This window comes from Trachypithecus francoisi, unplaced genomic scaffold, assembly GCF_009764315.1.
Source record: "Trachypithecus francoisi isolate TF-2019V2 unplaced genomic scaffold, Tfra_2.0 Lachesis_group2, whole genome shotgun sequence".
NCBI classification, from domain to species: domain Eukaryota; kingdom Metazoa; phylum Chordata; class Mammalia; order Primates; family Cercopithecidae; genus Trachypithecus; species Trachypithecus francoisi.
The window spans coordinates 156235212-156253333 of NW_022681465.1; the positions used below are offsets into that span (position 1 = coordinate 156235212).

The following is an 18122-nucleotide window of genomic DNA, read 5'->3' on the forward strand; positions in this document are numbered from 1 at the left end:
GAGGGCTGTCTACAGCTTAAACCCCAGAAACCAGCCCACCCATGGAAACGAAGTGGGTTCCTTGTGGACCAAGGGCCATGCAGTATGGCTGGGGATCCCCTACCCCGTTAGGATAGTGATGGATCTGGATGTCAGAATTCTGGTACATGGAGGTGAGGGTCATGCCGTGTTTCAGCTCATCAGTCAGAACTCGCCTGCCCACCATATGGTAGCGGAGGGCATTGAGCAGCTCAATGTTGACATTGCTGACCAGGGAGTCCAGCACTTCCTAGGAGGAAGGACAGGGTATCAGTTAGGGGCTGCAGACTCTATGTTCAAGAGATGGGTCCCTGCAACTCTGGGAAACATGTTCTCAGCCCCCCTGAGCCCAGGCCTCTCTTCTGCCAAGGATCCCTCCTCAGGAAGCACCCAAGTCTTTCTGCCCAGTGGGCATGGGGGCATTAGACGCAACCTGATAAGACATATTTTAGCTCAAGTTCCATAGCGTTTTCTAAGGGGTTAAGGAAAAAGTTTCCCGAAACAGTAGGAAATGACTGCAGACTCCCATTCATCATGCCCATCCCTCGGGGAAGTAAGGCAGTTCCCCATAAGAGTCCCCCGGGCAGACAGAGGTCATCTCACAGCTGGCAAGGAGGCCCAGGCCTCGTTGCTAGGGGCGAAGATGGTGAAGCTGCCGGGCCCCTCCATCTCAGGCCTCAGCTTCTCCGTGCGGTCCGTGTACAGCTGAGTGGTGGTGGATCCAACGACTCCCAGGGTCTCGTAAAGGTTTGAGAGTGGTAGGGCTGCAGGAGCAGAAGACAGAATGAGGGATGGCCTCCGGGGGTCCAACCCAACCAGACCCTCCCTTCTCTGCCAGAGAGCACGATACATCTGCAGGTGGAGAGGACGAGGAGGCATGTGGGAAAGCCCAAAGACAGGCTGTTTCTGGGGGGCTTTAGGCTTGTTACAGTCTTCTTAAAACAACTCAATAAGTCAAATGCCTCGCTACATGAACTCAACTAATTGGTGATTTTTAATATAAACACAGCAGAGCAAAGCTCTTGTTCCCAGACATTTAGATAACAGAGGCAGGAATGTACATTGAAAACAGATATCCTAATTACAAACTAGTCTTACAGATTTACCTGTTTATTGAAACTGGTTCCCTAATGGCTTCTGTTAGAATGAGAGACTATTATAAATCTCCAAAGTACTGTGTGTATTTGCAGGTAATGAAATGTTATTTCTTAAAGTAGCTTGAAGTTTAGAAGGGATTTCTCAGACCTTATAAGACCAAAATGAGTTTCATGTTCATTTGTTTTTTTGTTTCTTAGACCAAAATCTTAATATTCATTTTGAAGGGTCTAAAATTAGGGTTCAGAGTTGAGCTCCCCTTCTAAGGTCAATCTTCTTTTCCTATCCCATTTCCCCACCTGTCCCTCAACTTGACTCAGTACCTCCACGGCCCCACCCACACCAACCTCTCCCATCACATACTCTAGGGACCTTGGCACCAACCAAATTGCCCTCCTTCCTGTTATGTCTCAGTCCCACGATTTATTTATTTATTATTTATTTATTTATTTATTTTTGAGATGGAGTTTCACTCTTCTTGCCCAGGCTGGAGTGCAATGATCCTATCTCGGCTCACTGCAACCTCTGCCTCCTGGGTACAAGCGATTCTCCTGCCTCAGCCTCTCAAGTAGCTGGGATTATAGGCACCCACCATCATACCCAGCTAATTTTTTTGTATTTTTAGTAGAGACGGGGTTTCACTATGTTAGCCAAGCTGGTCTCAAACTCCTGACCTCAGTTTATCTGCCTGCCTTGGCCTCCCAAAGTGCTGGGATTATAGGCGTGAGCCACTGCGCCCAGCCCAGTCTCATGATCTTTAAGAGACAAAGTCTCACTATGTTGCCCGGGCTGCTGGTCTCAAATCCTTGGCTCAGGTGATCCTCTTCCCTCGGTCTCCTAAACTGCTGGAATCAAAGGCAGGAGCCACTGTGCCAGGCCTCAGTCTCACATTCTTAACTTAAAAAAATAGCCAATATAGTTGGCCCTTCATATCTGTGGGTTCTTCACCCACAGATTCAACTAAACATGGACCAAAAATATTTTATAAAATACAATAAAAATAACATTGGCTGGGCGCGGTGGCTCAAGCCTGTAATCCCAGCACTTTGGGAGGCCGAGGTGGGCGGATCACGAGGTCAGGAGATCGAGACCATCCTGGCTAACACTGTGAAACCCCGTCTCTATTTAAAAAAAATACAAAAAACTAGCCGGGCGAGGTGGCGGGCGCCTGTAGTCCCAGCTACTTGGAGGCTGAGGCAGGAGAATGGCGGTAAACCCGGGAGGCGGAGCTTGCAGTGAGCTGAGATCCGGCCACTGCACTCCAGCCCGGGCGACAGAGCGAGACTCCGTCTCAAAATAAATAAATAAATAAACAAATAAATAAATAAAAATAAAAATAACACAAAAATTTAAAAGAGGATATAACAACGACTTACGTAGGATTTATATATTTGGTATTATAAGTAATCTAGAGATGATTTAAAGTATATGGTAGAATATGCATAGATTACATGCAAATACTATACCACTTTATATCGGGGACTTGAACATCTGAGGATATGGCATCCTAGAATGGGTCCTAGAATCAATCCCCCACAGATACCAAGAGATGACTCTATTTCAAAATTAAAACAAAATACTAACTCCCCTGTACAGTCACTTGTGTGTGGTACTAAAACAAAGGCTCTAATAAAATTCACAGGTGCCATGCTGTCTTTCGCCCAATGCAACCATCTGTGGGACTCTCTGCTGACTCTGGGTGAGCCCACCTGTCCTGTGGCTGTTCTCCCTGCTGAACTTCAAAGGGCCAAGTTTAGACACAGGGAGATGGGGATGGCTTGGAGTTGCCAGCCCACCAGAGATCCCCTCCTCCCGCATCCCATCTGCTCTCTAGCCGGGCTGATCAGAAACTGATGGCCTATCAGGCCGACCCTGCTGGATGTGTTTAGAATCACTCCTAGCCAGAGGCAGAGGCCAAGAGCCTGAGCCTGAGCCTGAGTCTGTGCCTACCGGGAAGGGCATGGACAGGCCACAGTTGGAGTCTGCTCCACCGGTGTGGTAAGGAGGCCAGAAGGAGCAGCTCAGGAAATGCACTGTTTCCAGCTTCCATCCTTAGCCCCTTGCATAGAGCCTGGGGCCAATGGGCACGTGGGGAGAATGCCACGTCCTTGTGCCACCGCCCCCATTCACACTCTGCTGCCTTTTATGCGGGGACTCCTCTCTCCCACCATTCCCTTCCACCCACACCAACAGGCGAGGCCCGGCGGATTCATTCACCTGCTGGACAGCCCTTCTCCCCAGGGACTTTTTCATATCCAGGACAGCACTCATAGCTGATGACTCTGTAACAAGACAATCATACATTGTGTTAGGCAGGGCTTCACTGCTCCTCACAGGTCATCGGGCCCCTCTCCACAAAGTCACCTCCACAGCCAAGGAAGAGGAATGGTGGGTGAAACACATTCCTCTTAGGAGTCATTTGCTTAGTCATAGGTCTGCCTTTCCTGAGCAAGGAGAGTCTCACGCCTCCTCTGCTCTGTAGAATGTTCCTGGCGGCTGCCAATACCTACAGCCAACCAACTGGGAGAACACAGGACTCTGGCAGCCTAGTCAATGTTGTGACTAGAAAACATAACGCACCAAGGATTTTATCTCAACATTATTCACAGGAAAAATCCGATGGTGAGTGTTCCTGAAAGGGAATAGGAAGGAACAGAAAGGGGCCTGCACCAGCTCTGGCTCTGAGACTGTCACTGACCAGCGGGGACATCCCCAGCCAATTTCATCATCTTTCTGGTTCTCAGTTTCCTCATCTGTAAAACACGTATGTGTATCAGGCAGTGGTCATTAAATCTCTCATGATTTTCTAGTTCTCTGATCGAATAACCAAAGAGGGGAGCATATATATAATCATCAAGTTTTTCTCTGTCTTCCCAATCAAATTTTAAACTTTAAAATTAAAGCAAAGCTCCTCTTATGAAGATACTTACTTTTTATTTTTAAATAAAAAAATTAATCAATAAGAACTTTTTTTCTGGGTTGAAATTGAAAATATACAAACATTAACCACTGTCTGGAGATCTGAAATACACAGCTTTAATGGACCAATATTCTGGGGATGCCTAAAACACTGAGAATTTCAAATAATATTACAAGGAAGGAAGCATTCTGAAAGCCCACACCGAAGAAAGACTTGCTTAAAACCAAATCCCCAGGTTCTGCTGAAGGCTACCCTGTACCGGCAGAGTGAGCACGACCTCTACTCAACAGGCTTGGAACCAAATGCAAACAGCCAGTCCTTCCCTTTCCTTTCTTCTACATGGATATGCCCTTTGAGACAGGAAAGGACTCAGACTTTAATTGCAGCGGGTTTTACCACAGAAATGCTCACTGTGGGACTCTCACACGACATTTAATGACATCACCAGAAAAGAAACAGGCTGACTGGGAAGAAATACAGGCTTTAGGGCTCTGGAGGGGCCTCTGGAAGGTGCTCTCAGTGTGCCCAGGACATCCTGCTCTTGTTCATTTTTAAATGGAGTCGTCTCAGGGAAGACTTAGTTAAGCGAAGATGAAGGCTGATTCATCTGTTATCCAGGGAGTGTTTCAGAGACAGATCAGCTAAGATGCTCAGGTGGCCAGGGAGTTGCAGCTGTCACTTTGCTAGAAATGGGCCCCCAGGAAATGACTGAGGAGTGACAAGCTACGCACATTCTTTTTTTTTTTTTTCCTGTTTGCTTCCTCCTCCTTCCTTCCTCTTTTGCTTTTTTCTCCAGTCCTCCTTCCATCCTGTTTCCTTCTAAGCTTTCATCCCTGAACTTATAAGGGCTAAACAGGCTATTGTCTTGGGACTGATCTTGACTGACTCACAATTTTCTCTTCAGAAACTAAAGTCATCCTCTGCAACTAAAGTAAGATTTGATTGATACACTTTCAAAGGCGGTGTGGTGTAACAGAAACAGTGCCAGAATCATGAGATTTGGCTTGTGATCCATCAGTAACTAGCAGGGTGAACTTGAAAGTCCATTTCTCTCTCTGGTCTCAGTTTCTTGGTCTATGAAATGGGGTGAAGTTAAACTAGATGATTTCAAAAGTTACGTGCAATCTCACACTCACAATTCTAGTCAATATTTCTGGAAGACAGAGAAGAACTCTTTCAAAGGACACTATCTGCCAACTTTTCCCAGCTAAATCCAGGGAAAGCTCCAAGCCTTGAACCCATAGGACTAGGGATGCATATGCATGGGATTCTAGGCTTTCTGTGATAAATTCCAGGGCTGTATTACTGGGGCTGGGATGTGGGATTAGGTCAAATCCCCCAAAACTTAGTTTCTTTCCAAAAGTGTCTGTGTGAAAATCCATGGAGTTGCTGAAGTAGACTTGAGGAATAGTGTTATCCTCAAAGTCCTCATGTCAGGGCCCCCTGAGCACACGGGTGCAGTGCTCTATATGGTATGGAACCCCTGGGCAAGCTGGCCAAAGACTCTTTTTCCATATTGTTGGCTTCTGAGTTCCATCCCCAAAAAAATCACAAGGGAGCTGAACAGCTCAAGTGACCTCACCAGGATTTCATTGAGGACAATAGAAAACCAACTCCTCAAATATTAACTCATTGGTTCCTGTGGCTAGGTGTGTGTGTATGTTCAGGGGTGTGTAAAGAATGACACCAGGAGAAATGGAGGTTGGGGGTTTAGGAGGAAGGGATAGATCTAAGCAGAAAAGTCTCAGCTTGGAGTAGAGTAACTCACAATAGAATCAGAAAGAAAGCTGTAAGGACTCTGAGGCGTGAAGGAGTTTCTTCAGGTCATAGGTAGTTAGTAATAGACCTAGGACTCTTGTTGCATTCCATCAAGTCCAATCCTTTTTCCATTGCTCTTGAAAATGCACATGTTTGGAGGATAGCAGACAGATTTGGAAAGTCTGACATCTAGAAGACACGGGGATGTCTCCAAAGTGATCAAGGCTAGAGCCCTTTTCATCACTCACTGTTCCTCTCCATGTGGGCTTTCAGCACCCGTGTCCCACAATGGCTGGACTACATTCTACTGTCACACACGGATGACTTATGCAGCACACGCCCGACAACCAAGGCTCAGTCCCTCAGGCCACTGAGTCTTCCTGCGCCAAGGGCTTTTTCCTGGTTAACTGAGTGTGGCTTTCTGCCACGAAGCTCTCTCTTAATCCTCTTGCCTTCCTGCTGCCCAGTCTGGTATCTCTGTCACTCTCTAGGTGTACAGGGGTTAGCAATGCCTTCAGCCCCAGTGCAGCAGCCTGTGGGTCGAGAAGGTGTCAAAGCTTGCAGTCCACCTGCCTCCAACTGCCCCAACAAACTAGCTCTTTTCTGAACTGGTCTGCATGGCCCCAGAGCAGCAGAAAGCAGTTATGAATCGAAGGCTGAGAAGATTTCAGAAAACTGTGACCAAAATCTTCTGGGCTGGCAGTGGCCTCTTCCACTCTCCCTATACTGAGGTCAGTGTGCCACACTACCTGGCCCTGGTCCCAGGGAGAACACAGATGCTGTGGTTGGATGGGCTGGGGGCAATCACAGAGGCATGGGTCTGATGCCATCCCTCCAGGATGAACATAGGAAAGGATGGAAACAATAGGGGGCTTCCCAGCTGGAGCCCCCCAGTTACTAGGCTTCCCTGCATAGAAAAGACCAATCTATTGGTTTCTGAATCTAATCTCATCAGCCAAAGCTGTTCTGATTAAAGGCTTCAGGCTTCTCCTCTGCCAGACATAGTTTAATAAAGAAAAAACTCAGCTCAGAAAAAGCAGATCCCCTAGGACAGTGGTCCCCAACCTTTCTGGCACCAGGGATCAGTTTCGTGGAAGACAATATTTCCCCAGATGGTGGCAGGTGGAAGGAGTGGTTTTGGTATGAGACTCTTCCATCTCAGACCATCAGGCATTAGATTCTCATAAGGAACGCACAAGCTAGATCCCTCACATGCACAGTTCACAATAGTGTTCAGACTCCTATGAGAGTCTAATGCCACTGCTGATCTGACAGGAGGCAGAGCTCAGGCAGTAATGCTCGCTTCCACCACTCACCTCCTGCTGTGTGACCTGGTTCCTAACAGGTCACAGACCAGTACTGGGAAGGTGCCTAAATTAGGGAAGGCACCTAATTTAGTAGAAAGTTTAAAGGAGTGTGCAAAGAGATAATGTCAACCCAAAGTCTATGTGTAGGGATGTCTGGGAGGCTCTCCATCAGTCCCTTCTAACATTTTTATTCATGATTGGATAGAGAGAAGTACTGAGATTTCTCTCCCTAAAATAGGTTTCCAAGAAGTTAATATAATTTAAAATAACTACTGCACTTCACAGATTTGGCCGGCTGCTCTGGCTGTAAATGCCTGGGGATTAACTAGACTTGAGAAGTCGTTGGAGCAAGGAATGGCCCTGTAGGTCAATCACCTGCGACTGAAGGTAAACCATGCAGGGCATCATAGTTTCCAAGAGGAATGGCAGAGCAAACACAGACCCACAATGTCTAGACATCTGACATGGCCCATAGACTACTTGCCTGGGATGGTTTGCTTTCTGCCCTTCTGGTCTTGGAAGCATGGCTGAGCTGATTCTGAAGCCTTCCAATAGAAAATCAGGGCTTGCTTTAACCCACTGTCTACCACCAAAGGCCTCAACCACTACAGCTTTTGCCAGGGGCCAGCCTGGTTAGTGATGAGGACAGAGTCTTCAGAACGTGGATGTACTTTATTTGTGGTAATCTATGTGCAGCATGTAAGGGCATTTTCAGGGCTCCTGGAGGCTGTGTCTCCTCAGTTCCCAAGTTCCTTGTCTGATGAGCAGTTTTGGGGATCCCCTTTACAGCAGGGGGTGAGCAACCTGGAGAAGGTTGATGACTCTGAGCCAAAGGCATCCTTCTCTGACCCTGAGGAGGCCTTGTCTCTGGGACCCACAGTCACAGGTTTGAGGCTGTAGAGAGAGACCTGGGGCAGTTTAGCCAGGTCCTACAGGCCTGCTCTCTTGTTCACCTCCCAAGTCACTGACACTAACTGCCAGGCTTGATACTCCCTGGGGGCAGCAAAGGGGAAGTAGACAGACCTCCTCAATTTACCAGTGAATGACTTTGACCAGGTTGCATAAGCCTTTTGAGCTATCTCCTCATCTGTAAATAGGCTAATAATCATATTTATCTTATAGTGTGATTGTGAGAATTGAATAAACTAACATATGAGAAGCACTTAACAGATGCTTACGGTTTACTAAGTGGTCAGTTGTGAAGCTTCTAAAGAAACTCCAGGTATAAACTTTAAAGTTGAAGCTATGTTAATAACTTCATTGAAGGCAATGTCCTACATGAGACCATGGATAAAAATACATTGAAATAAAGAAAAATGCAGCTATAACTCAACAAATAAGGCCTGTGTTGGCTTCCCATTGCTTTCTGTGACAAATTACCACAAACTTAGCGGCTTAAGATCATGCAAATTATCTTAAAATTCCAGAGGCCAGAGTCAGAAATAGGCCTCATGGGGTTAAAATCAAAGGCTGCATTCCTTACAGAGGCTGTAGGGAAGAATCCATTGCTTGTCTTTTCCAGCTTCTAGAAGCTGCCTGCATTCCTTGGCTAGTGGTTGCATCACTCAAACGTCAGCTTTCATCATCACATTGTCTTCTCTGATCCCACAGTCTCCCTCTTTTTTTTTTTTGAGGCGGAGTCTTGCTCTGTTGCCCAGGCTGGAGTGCAGTAGTGCAATCTCAGCTTACTGCAACCTCCACCTCCTGGGTTCAAGCAATTCTCCTGCCTCAGCCTCCTGAGTAGCTGGGATTACAGGTGTGCACCACCACACCTGGCTAATTTTTGTATTTTTTTTTTTTTTATCAGAGGGGGAGTTTCACCATATTGGTCAGGCTGGTCTCAAACCCCTGACCTCGTGACCCACTCCCCTGAGTCTCCCAAAGTGCTGGGATTATAGACGTGAGCCACCACGCCCAGCCTGCCTCCCTCTTTTAAGTACCCTGATGATTATGTTAGACTCACCAAATAATCCTGGATTATCTCCCTCCTCTTATGATCCTTAACTTAATCACACCTGCAAAGTCTCTTTTTCCAGTAAGAGAATATATTTACAGGATTGAAGATTAGGATGTAGACACTTTTGGGAGGTCATGTTTCTACCTACCACAGGGCCTTACCCCAGGTGGCACATAGGTTCATGTAAAAACCCAACATAATAAAATTCCTTGTCAGCTAGTCAGCCTCCTAGTTTACAGAATGGGACAGAACCTTTAGGAAACACTGCCCAACAGAGGCGTTTGGTCGATCTCTGCTGTGTGGTGTATGTCCAATCTCAGTACCTCCAGAGCAGCAGCTGGCTGCCCAGAAATATGAAAGGAGGCGCTAGTATGGGTCTGAGGTCTGCTTGGATGGCTTCCCACCATCTTTTTCTTTTTTCCTCTTGGGACCAAGGTTGTGGGATATAAGGGAGGAAAAGGACAGCTCTTCTTTAGCTTCACATCAGCTGTCCCTGGTGCCCTGCCCAGAAGGACACCTACTGAAAAAGCCCTGCCAGCTGATGGAAAAGCCCGACCATGCACCAGCTGATCTCTTTAAAAGTTAAATCTCTGAGCGTTCATGCAGTGCTGAAGAAGTATTAATATTTTTGCCCGTGGGCAAAGCAACACTTGCTACTAGAGAAACAGGAGTGCTCTGCCAGCTCGTCTTGGCTCCAGAGAAAGGCTTTGCACTTGTGAAATGTGTTGCTCGTGAAACAATTTCAAGACTTTTGGAACGCATAGCTGCCACCCATACCCACTAGCTCCCCGCCCAGCCCTCCCTATGCCGCGTTCATGATGTCTGAGCTCCTGCTATGACTATTCCAGCCCCATGATGTCAACCTGGACTTGGCTGTTAAATAGGCCTCCTCTCTCCGGGGCTAGCACAAAGGAGGCCTGTCGAGAGGCAGCCAGGCTTCCTGACCACAATTTCCTGCACCTTTGCTCAAAGTGCCACATGTAAAAATTTTATGGCTACTAATCAAACCAGGGCCTGAAATCACAGAGGGGGATGCTGACTGTCTGCCCTCCACAGTCCTCTTTGTTTGATTAGCCATTGTATCACTCCGGTGCTTTTTAGGATCTGAAATAAATGCTAAAGTGAATTTCCAAACAAAATTTACAATAAAAGCCACTAAATAGGGACCCATTGGTAACCACTTCCTGTAATAAAGTCCATATGTCAGCTTGACTCATTGCACCAGAGACTCAGGCCCTTCTCTCTCTGTAAATGCAGACAAGCTTTTGTATGCAGGCAACAGAGCTTCACCTGATGATAGCAGTGGAGTTCCGGGCCTCACAAAAGCAGGCAGGTGGCTCCAGGCTCCTGTCTCACCAGGTCAGCTCCTGTATCTCTGCGTGACTTCTTACCACAAAGTCTTTCCCTGTATGCCTGGTACCCCTTGTCTGCTTCCAAGGTGAAATTCTCCTTCTGGTTTTGGGACGCTTGATGACCTGAGCTGCCTCCTCCCCCATAATACTTCGCTCCTTTTCATCCCAACATACACCTCTGCTCCAGTCTCCTTCTCTGGAGTCTTGCTGAGAAAATTCCAACTGCCTATGGACCCCATGCTGAGACAGTCCTTTTTGCTCCAACCATTACTGTGCTCCCATTTCCCAATCTGGTCCTCACCCAACTAAAGGCATCTAGGGACCTGCTTTCCCCAGGATGCCATCAACTCTAGCCAGCACAGCCCTCTCCCCTTCCCACCTGACCACTACTTCCTTTTCCCAGAGGACTCCCCTTGTGCTCACTGGGTAAAGGAGCTGCACCACCACATCATCACATTATCATATCCAAAGCTGCCCCCAAGGGGATGACCCACTCATCAGGAACTTTGTGGCAACACACAGCTCTGCTGCTTGTGCGTTGTTCTGGCACACAAAGATACAGGTATAAGAGCCAACGTGACTCATCACTGACAGTATTATCAGGCTGGACACTGCCGGAGAATGTTATCAAGCTATTGTTAACTAGCTGGGCAAATGCCAGCCCAGGGGCACCCCTGAAACAGCGTGGCAGATGCTACCCTGTAGCCAGCTTGTCATCATAAACGGGTCTCCATTTTCAGAGAAACTTGAACTAACAAAAAAGATGGTCCTCTGAAGCCCAGGGCTCTTGAGATATAGAAGAGTTGTTTGCTTGGCACTAGTGCTCTAGTCACCTTCCAAGAAGCAATTAGGTGAGGCCTGGCTTTGCATTTAATTAAGTAATTAATTGTTAATCTGAGTAGATAATATACACACATGGGAGAAAATCAATCAGTACTAAAGGTTTTCTTCTTTCTAATTGTTTAAGTCGGGCATCATGGAAGAATGGGTGGTATATAATTTGCATAGTCTCCTTTCATTTGTAGCAGCTTGAATATTGCTGGGTGTCTGTTCGCTGAATCTTGGCAGTGTGTCCTCCTAGCTCACTCAACTGTTAGCTTGCAGGCTGGGCTCTTGATCAGGCATGGAGCAAGCTGCCACGGACCTGCCCTGGACAGGCTCCCAGGGTCTACTGGTATCTCCCCAGCTCTGCCATGAATCCCAACTTCCCTCAATTCATATTAGGATTGCTAGCTGCCTGATATGATCAGGGTCACACATTGGGATATTTATTTCCATGTACAGTTTAAGGAAAGAGCATTATCTCTTCTTTCAGTTGGCTATTAAATTGGAGGAGATGTCTGCTCAAAAGCAATGTCACAACAATAAACTTAGAACTCCCTAACATTGGAAAGCGCTCAAGATAGTGGCTTAGAGTTTCTTAATTGTCCCACTATGTATGGAGATAGGAGGAAGGTCAGGCCCTCACAAGTGGCTCAGGAGATTTGTCACACACATCTATCTTCCTAACTGTAGGAGAGAGCCAGCTTTGAGATCTGTTGACAGTTAGCGCCAAAACAGATTAGGTTTCCCCAGAATTGTTAGAACATGCACCTGATTCAACCAGGGAGCTGGGCAGTGGGGTAAAAGCTGCCTCCCTCCTTGCTGATACAGACGTCAACAAGCCCTGTTGTAACCATGCTGGTCCACACCCCGTTGGCACTCTTACTTCTGTTTGTGTGGTCTAGATCTGCAAATTCTAGGGTAAAAATAATAATAGTAGCTAGCATTTATTGAGCACTGACATGTGCTGGGCACCATATTCAGTCTCTTATGTACATGATTTCATTCAATCCTTGTAACAACTCCATAAGGTGGGTCCTTTTGTTATACCAACTTTTCAGGTAAAGCAATGGAGGGTTCTAAAGATGAATCAACTGGCCCAGGTAGAGCCAGGGTTTGAATCAGGAAGTCTGTGCAAATACTATATGCTATGCTGTCTCATAATGTGTGCATGTAGCGCTCTAAGTTTTTTTGGGGTGTTTACCTTAGTAAGATAGAGGTAGTGTTCTTTAGTACAAATTCACCAACGGGCTTTCTTTTCCAGAGTCACATGATGGTGGCTTCTCCACTGCATATCTGTATTATTTTGTGAGGACTGAAAAACACACAGATGCACAGACACACACACACACACACACCACACACACACACACACACACAGTGTTTCATGTTTCTTGCAAACCCAAACCAGCCCTGAAAAATGTCTCCAAGTCTTATCAGCAGCCTTAAAAATGCAAAACAAAATTGGCCAGCTTCCTAAAAATGCCACTCCCCAGCACGCAGGTCCCAGACACGTTTGCACATGCATCTTCATGGCTTTTTAGGCAGCCTGACCTTTTAGAAGGCTGGCCCAGGCCCTGGGGAACCGCAGCCAGCATGTATACAACTTGGTCTCCTGGATGGTTACCGATACTCACGTTGATTTGCCACAGATTTTCCTTTGGTACCACTGCTTGCAGTTGGTGAAGTACTTCTTATTGGTGCCAATAACCTTCTGCACGGCGCACACATTAGGGCTGAAAACAGAAGCAGCAGAGTTAGGAAGATGATCAGCACGTCCACCCCACTTCAATGACTCCCACAGTGTTGGTCTCCTTGGGTCACTGGAACTTTCTAGAGACAGAGGAGAGACAGTCATTTCGATCTTGGTACTGGGGGTATCTTGGGTGTACACTTTGGTTCTGTTTACCTAGATTCCCATCAGCCCCCCATGAAAGCTTCTCCTGTAAAAATTGTTAAAATCTGTTTTACACATTGATGTAACTTCATGTAAGTATCCTTCTTCAACACGGGCAATTGATAAATGTAAACGAAAGCATCTCTCAGGCAGCTCTCCACACAGACATGCTCTGCATCCCTCGACCAGCTGCTTGGCTCCCAAAGACGAGCCATTGTTACTGTCCATCCAATAAACCAGAGGCTTTATAGCTGGTTTAAAGCATGGCTGGTTGCTGTCAGGACCCTGATAGGATAGGGGATGCTCTCCCATTTAACTCTCAGTTGTTCATTACTTAGATACCAGCTCAAGTCTCACTTCACCCAGACAGCCTTTCTCCAATGTCCCAGTTGACATGCTGCTTTCCATCCTCTGACAGTGGATGCAGTCCTTATTTGATGTTGGGTTCCAAACAGAATTCCTATAAGTGATGCAGGGAGGTGGGGGGTATCTCTTCTCTGCATCTAACACTCAACAGAACCTTGAGGGCAAGTGTTCTGCCTTGTTCTGTTGTTCACATTCTAGATGGGGCCTAGCATCCAGGCAGGGTGTAGAAGGAGCGTGAAATGAACTTGTTGATAATACTGCTCCCCAAACTACCCAGATCCAAAGAATCCTCAGGGACCCTGTGAAAAAGCAGAGTGTAAATGCCTGGGGGTTCTGTTAAGAAGCCTTTCCAGAACCATAGGATTTTGATTTTGTGTATTTTATTCACATATACCAAGTCCTGACCCAAACCGTGCTCAGGCCAGATGACTGTAAAAGCTTCATTAGGAGCCCCTAGGACTACGTAGGTAGTCACAGTTAGGAGAGGGTTGATGTTCCTGAGCCTGAGGCAGGCATGCATCCGACTGAATCACAAGTCAGCGAAAGCAAAGAAAACAAACAATACTGAGGGCTTTCATAAGACCTCCGAGCTCAGAGAACTTCAGGTATCACCCAAAGGGTCAAGTATTTCTTTAACATCATTTTCCCTATTACTTTAAAAATGCCATCCACATACATCACTTGATGTGCGGCGTATTTTTTAAGAAGACACCGATATTGCAGTAAGAACTACACCTACTGTCCCCATCATGATTCCTCTGCAGGAACTTAAACAATTCTCAAATGTTCAGAGTCAGGCTTCTGGGTGAGAGTCCATTCTGCCCCTTCATTTCTCTGCCCTGTCTCTTCTATGGTGATACAACTGTCACCTCTTGGCCAGTTTTTTGTTCAACAGGTGAAAGTGAGTGGGCCCGGGAGGGACAATGAGCATTAGTGAATGCATGTAAGGATCTGGGGGCAAGAGAAGTGAAGGCTGGAGAAGGGACCACAGCCAGAAGAGGCCTGTGCCTCCCTAGTCCTAGCTGGGACTGACCAAATCCTCCCGATTTCTGAATACCTGGTTTCTGTTTGCTGCCTAGGATTCACAGGTTAGACAGTCCTGGAACAACCCCTGAAGAGTCCTTGCTGGCCATAATCCAGCCACCAGTCCTATTTATTGTTATAGAATACCAGAAGCTCTTCAATCTGACCAAGCAGGAAACAATTACTGTCGATGAATTCCCTGCAACTTTCTGTAGGCGTTTGGCGAATCTTCAGTAAGTCTCTTGTGGATGTGGCTCCAACATTCCTTTGCTGAGTGTTTCCACTGCTGCTGTCCTTGTGGCAGCAGCAGAGGCTGGGGGCGGCTGTGACCCTCTCCTTCTCACATCAAGGAGTGTGGGTGGGCTGTGTACATAGGAAATTTATGCTGAAGCTTAATTGAAATGAGCAAGTCACTTCTGGGCCTTCTGCCTCAAGAATAACAGCACTGATGTTCAGCTTAGATTTGAAAACCAAGTGCTTCAGGAAATTCAGTTCAGTTTTTGGTTGTTGATGTTTGGAAGTGTGATCGTATTTTTACTTCTCTTTCAGTATTATATTTCCCCTCCCCTATAGCAACACAGATATAGCTGGGAGTCAAGAGACCACATCATAGTTATTACTCTCCCAACAGCATTAGGTTTCTGAACTAAGTCACACCCTATCTCACTAAGCTGCAGTTTCACCACCTGTAAAACGGGAACATGAACAGTAGATCTCACTGTGTTGTGGTAAGGATGAAAGCAAAAGTGGCGATCAAGTGCTGCGCACAAGCAAGGCACAGCTATTACTTCTTCCTTCGTATCAGGCAGCACGCTACAATTCCTTAAAATAGCAAAGTTTTCCTTCCCTTTATACCAGTTTCCACTTTGAATGAAAGGCTGGAGCTTGAGCAACGTTATCCGTTTGCACGAGGTGCCACACCCATGTGTGCCAGGCCAGGCAGCCCTGTGGCATTAACAGGGACAGTTAGATCACAGTAAATACAACTGTGCCTGCAACCATTTTGCTGTGGTTCATGTGCATGCGCATCCAGATTCTACTGGGAGAGGGGTGCTCCTGTGACTTCTTAGATTACTCTGCCCATCACAGATTACAATAGGCCTTTCCAGCTGTGCTGCAGGAAGCTAATCAAGAGGATTTGCCTGCAGGGGTATCGTGGGGAAGTTGATCTAATATCTGGAACTCATAATCAGGAGCATCTGCATTTAAGAAAAAAACCTTATTTTCCAGCTGGTCACCACTCTTCTGGGCTCTGAAGAGAAAGATGTTTGCTATAAAGATGGCTCTTGACGGAAAGCCCTCCACACCTTTGAGGATCCTTCACTGTGGCTGTGCAGAGAGATGCCCTTACAAGTGACACTGTTGCAGGGCATGCTATAAGGATCTTCTCCTGACTTAGGGTGAAGATACAGAAGAAATGGAAACCTCCCAAGCAGACTGAGGCACCCTAACATAACACAATTCATTGGCAGGAAAGACAGAGAGACCAACGGAGAGGTGGGCAGAGACAATAAAAATGCCAGTTGCTCGCATTTTGATGTTGAGCCTCATATTCCTCTCATCTTTCTGACATCCCCCCTCACTCTATTCTGCACACTGCCCAAGTCAAAGGTGATTCCCCCACTTCCAGAAAGACCCCAGGATATCCCCAGTGTTCTCCTATTTCCAGGACGGTGTTGACACTGCAGCCGGGCCTGGTTTGATTTCACTCTGCAGGGTGGCCAGATGTGTTCCCAGGAGGCCCTCTCCCCCAAAGTCCCAAACTCCTGAAAGGCCTAGACCATAAAGCCACAAGCAGAGGAAACAAGGGCAGCTGTGCCCTACAAGGGGCAGCCTGTACCCGTACCAAGAGCACTCGTAGTGCAAGGAGCCAAGACTGTCAGGGCCTATGAAGTCAACTCTCTCACTCCCACCAATCAATTTTGATTTGAGTACAGATCTGCCCAGTCTCTTGGAGGTCTGGGCATTGCTTGTGGGTATGAATGCCAGACCCTGATGGTATTTGGGGACTCCTCTGAGGAGTCACTACAAGATTCTACTCATATATAGTTGTACCTAGTTGTGAAAAAGAAGTTGGTGCAACCAGGTAGGCTGGAAGCTGCAGCAAAACCTAGGTATGTGTGACACAGGTATGGCCTGGTTTTTGATGTAGAAATGTTGCCTGCCTCTGCCTGGGTCTGTGTTAGGGCCACTATCAGATCAGACCTGCTTGAGGTTGTCTCCTAAAGTCAACACATCTTCAGTGTCTCAAAGGAATTCCTGCAACGATAGTGTCCTACATCTACAAACCCAGCTACTACTTCAAGACAGACTCCAATCCTGATTCCAGTGCACACTTCAGGACTGTGGGAAAGTGGAACCACTCGGGACTCAGCTTCCCCATTTGAACAGTGTGTGTGAGGGCCCAGTGCATTCTCCTGCTCTTCATCAGGCAGGGCAAGAAGTGCCACACTGCCCTTGCTGTGCCCAGAGAGTAGTGTCGGGTGCCAGCAGTATCTGAGTGCAGGGCCTGGCCAGGTGCACAGGAGCCTGGGGCACCTTGGATGCTGCCACCGTGTGTGACCTAGGTTCTTGTCTGGAGTCGCTGGCCGGGGCCCTGGCTGGGTTGGAATAGGTGCATTGCTGGGTGGGCTTTGCCCTCGGCACCTTCCCATGGTGATTATGGCCAAAGAGTTGCCATTTCCCCCTTTCTCCAGTGGCTGGGAGCAGAAGCTGAAAGCGCTATCCGTCTCAGGTTCTTGGCCTGAGTTGAGGATCTCTGGTTCGCTTTCCTACTCACTTCCTCTACAAAGCGGCGGCCGACCGCTTTCCCTCCATGGTCTCCCACCTCCCTCCCTCTCTCCTTCCACCGTGTGCAGGGCTGGTGTCCAAGCGCTCCACGCTGCCGGCTTTTAGTTCGGGCTTTGTTCCCTGCGCCCCCAGCCCACTTCAATGCCCCCAGCGGCGTGCGCTCCGAGCCCCGACGACCTGACCCTCCGCAGCCCCTGGCCGGGCGACTCGGCTTACCCGTGCTGGCGGCCCCGGAGCCGGCTGTGCTGCAGCACCAGCTGGTAGGGCGACTTGGCGGGACCCGCCAGGGTCGCGGCGGGGTCCAGGGCCAGAGCCAGCGCGAGGGCCAGCAGCCGCACGAAGAGCGCCATGGAGCAGGACGACGCGCACCGAGCGAGCTAACGACAGACTGGCGAGCGGGCAGCTCCAGGGAAGTGAGAGCGCCTCCGCCGCCCGGGCCAGGTTAAGTAAGCGGCGAGCGGGAGGGAGCGGACGCCAGGGGCGGGGAAGCTGGGCCGGCCCGTGCATGAAGGGCGGGCCGCCTGGCGCCTCCCAACCCGCGCGCCCCCGGCTGCTCTGGGCACCCACCCTGTTCCGCACTGTGCCCGTGCTCACAGTTTTCCCGGCCCTCGCCCTCACTGCCAGCCCTCCCTCCCTCCCTCTCTTGCCACAGGCTCCCTCGAACCAAGGGTATGGGCCCCCTAGGCCTCCTGTGGTTGCTTCCAAATGGGGACCTTGGGACTGAGGGACAGCTGTCTCTGGGTCTTGGGTCCTGCATGCTGGGGGCCCTCACTGATCTTGAGGCTACAGAACACTGCAGGGAGGGGTGAGGGGAGGC

At 48.1% G+C, this 18122-nt stretch overlaps 1 protein-coding gene across 1 annotated transcript in view; it reads right to left on the reverse strand.

Annotated features, from left to right (window-relative positions):
- The window catches only part of TGFBI (transforming growth factor beta induced), a 34421-nt gene extending 16605 nt beyond the window's left edge, over window positions 1-17816 (reverse strand). Inside the window, exons 1-5 of the mRNA XM_033181150.1 lie at window positions 17522-17816; window positions 12867-12965; window positions 3331-3395; window positions 622-782; window positions 104-268 (exon numbers count right to left, since the gene is read on the reverse strand). Of these exons, the coding sequence (XP_033037041.1) occupies window positions 104-268; window positions 622-782; window positions 3331-3395; window positions 12867-12965; window positions 17522-17655 (624 nt within the window). The 5' untranslated portion in view covers window positions 17656-17816. The remainder of the gene's footprint in view (window positions 1-103; window positions 269-621; window positions 783-3330; window positions 3396-12866; window positions 12966-17521) is intronic.
- Window positions 17817-18122: the final 306 nt, after the last annotated feature.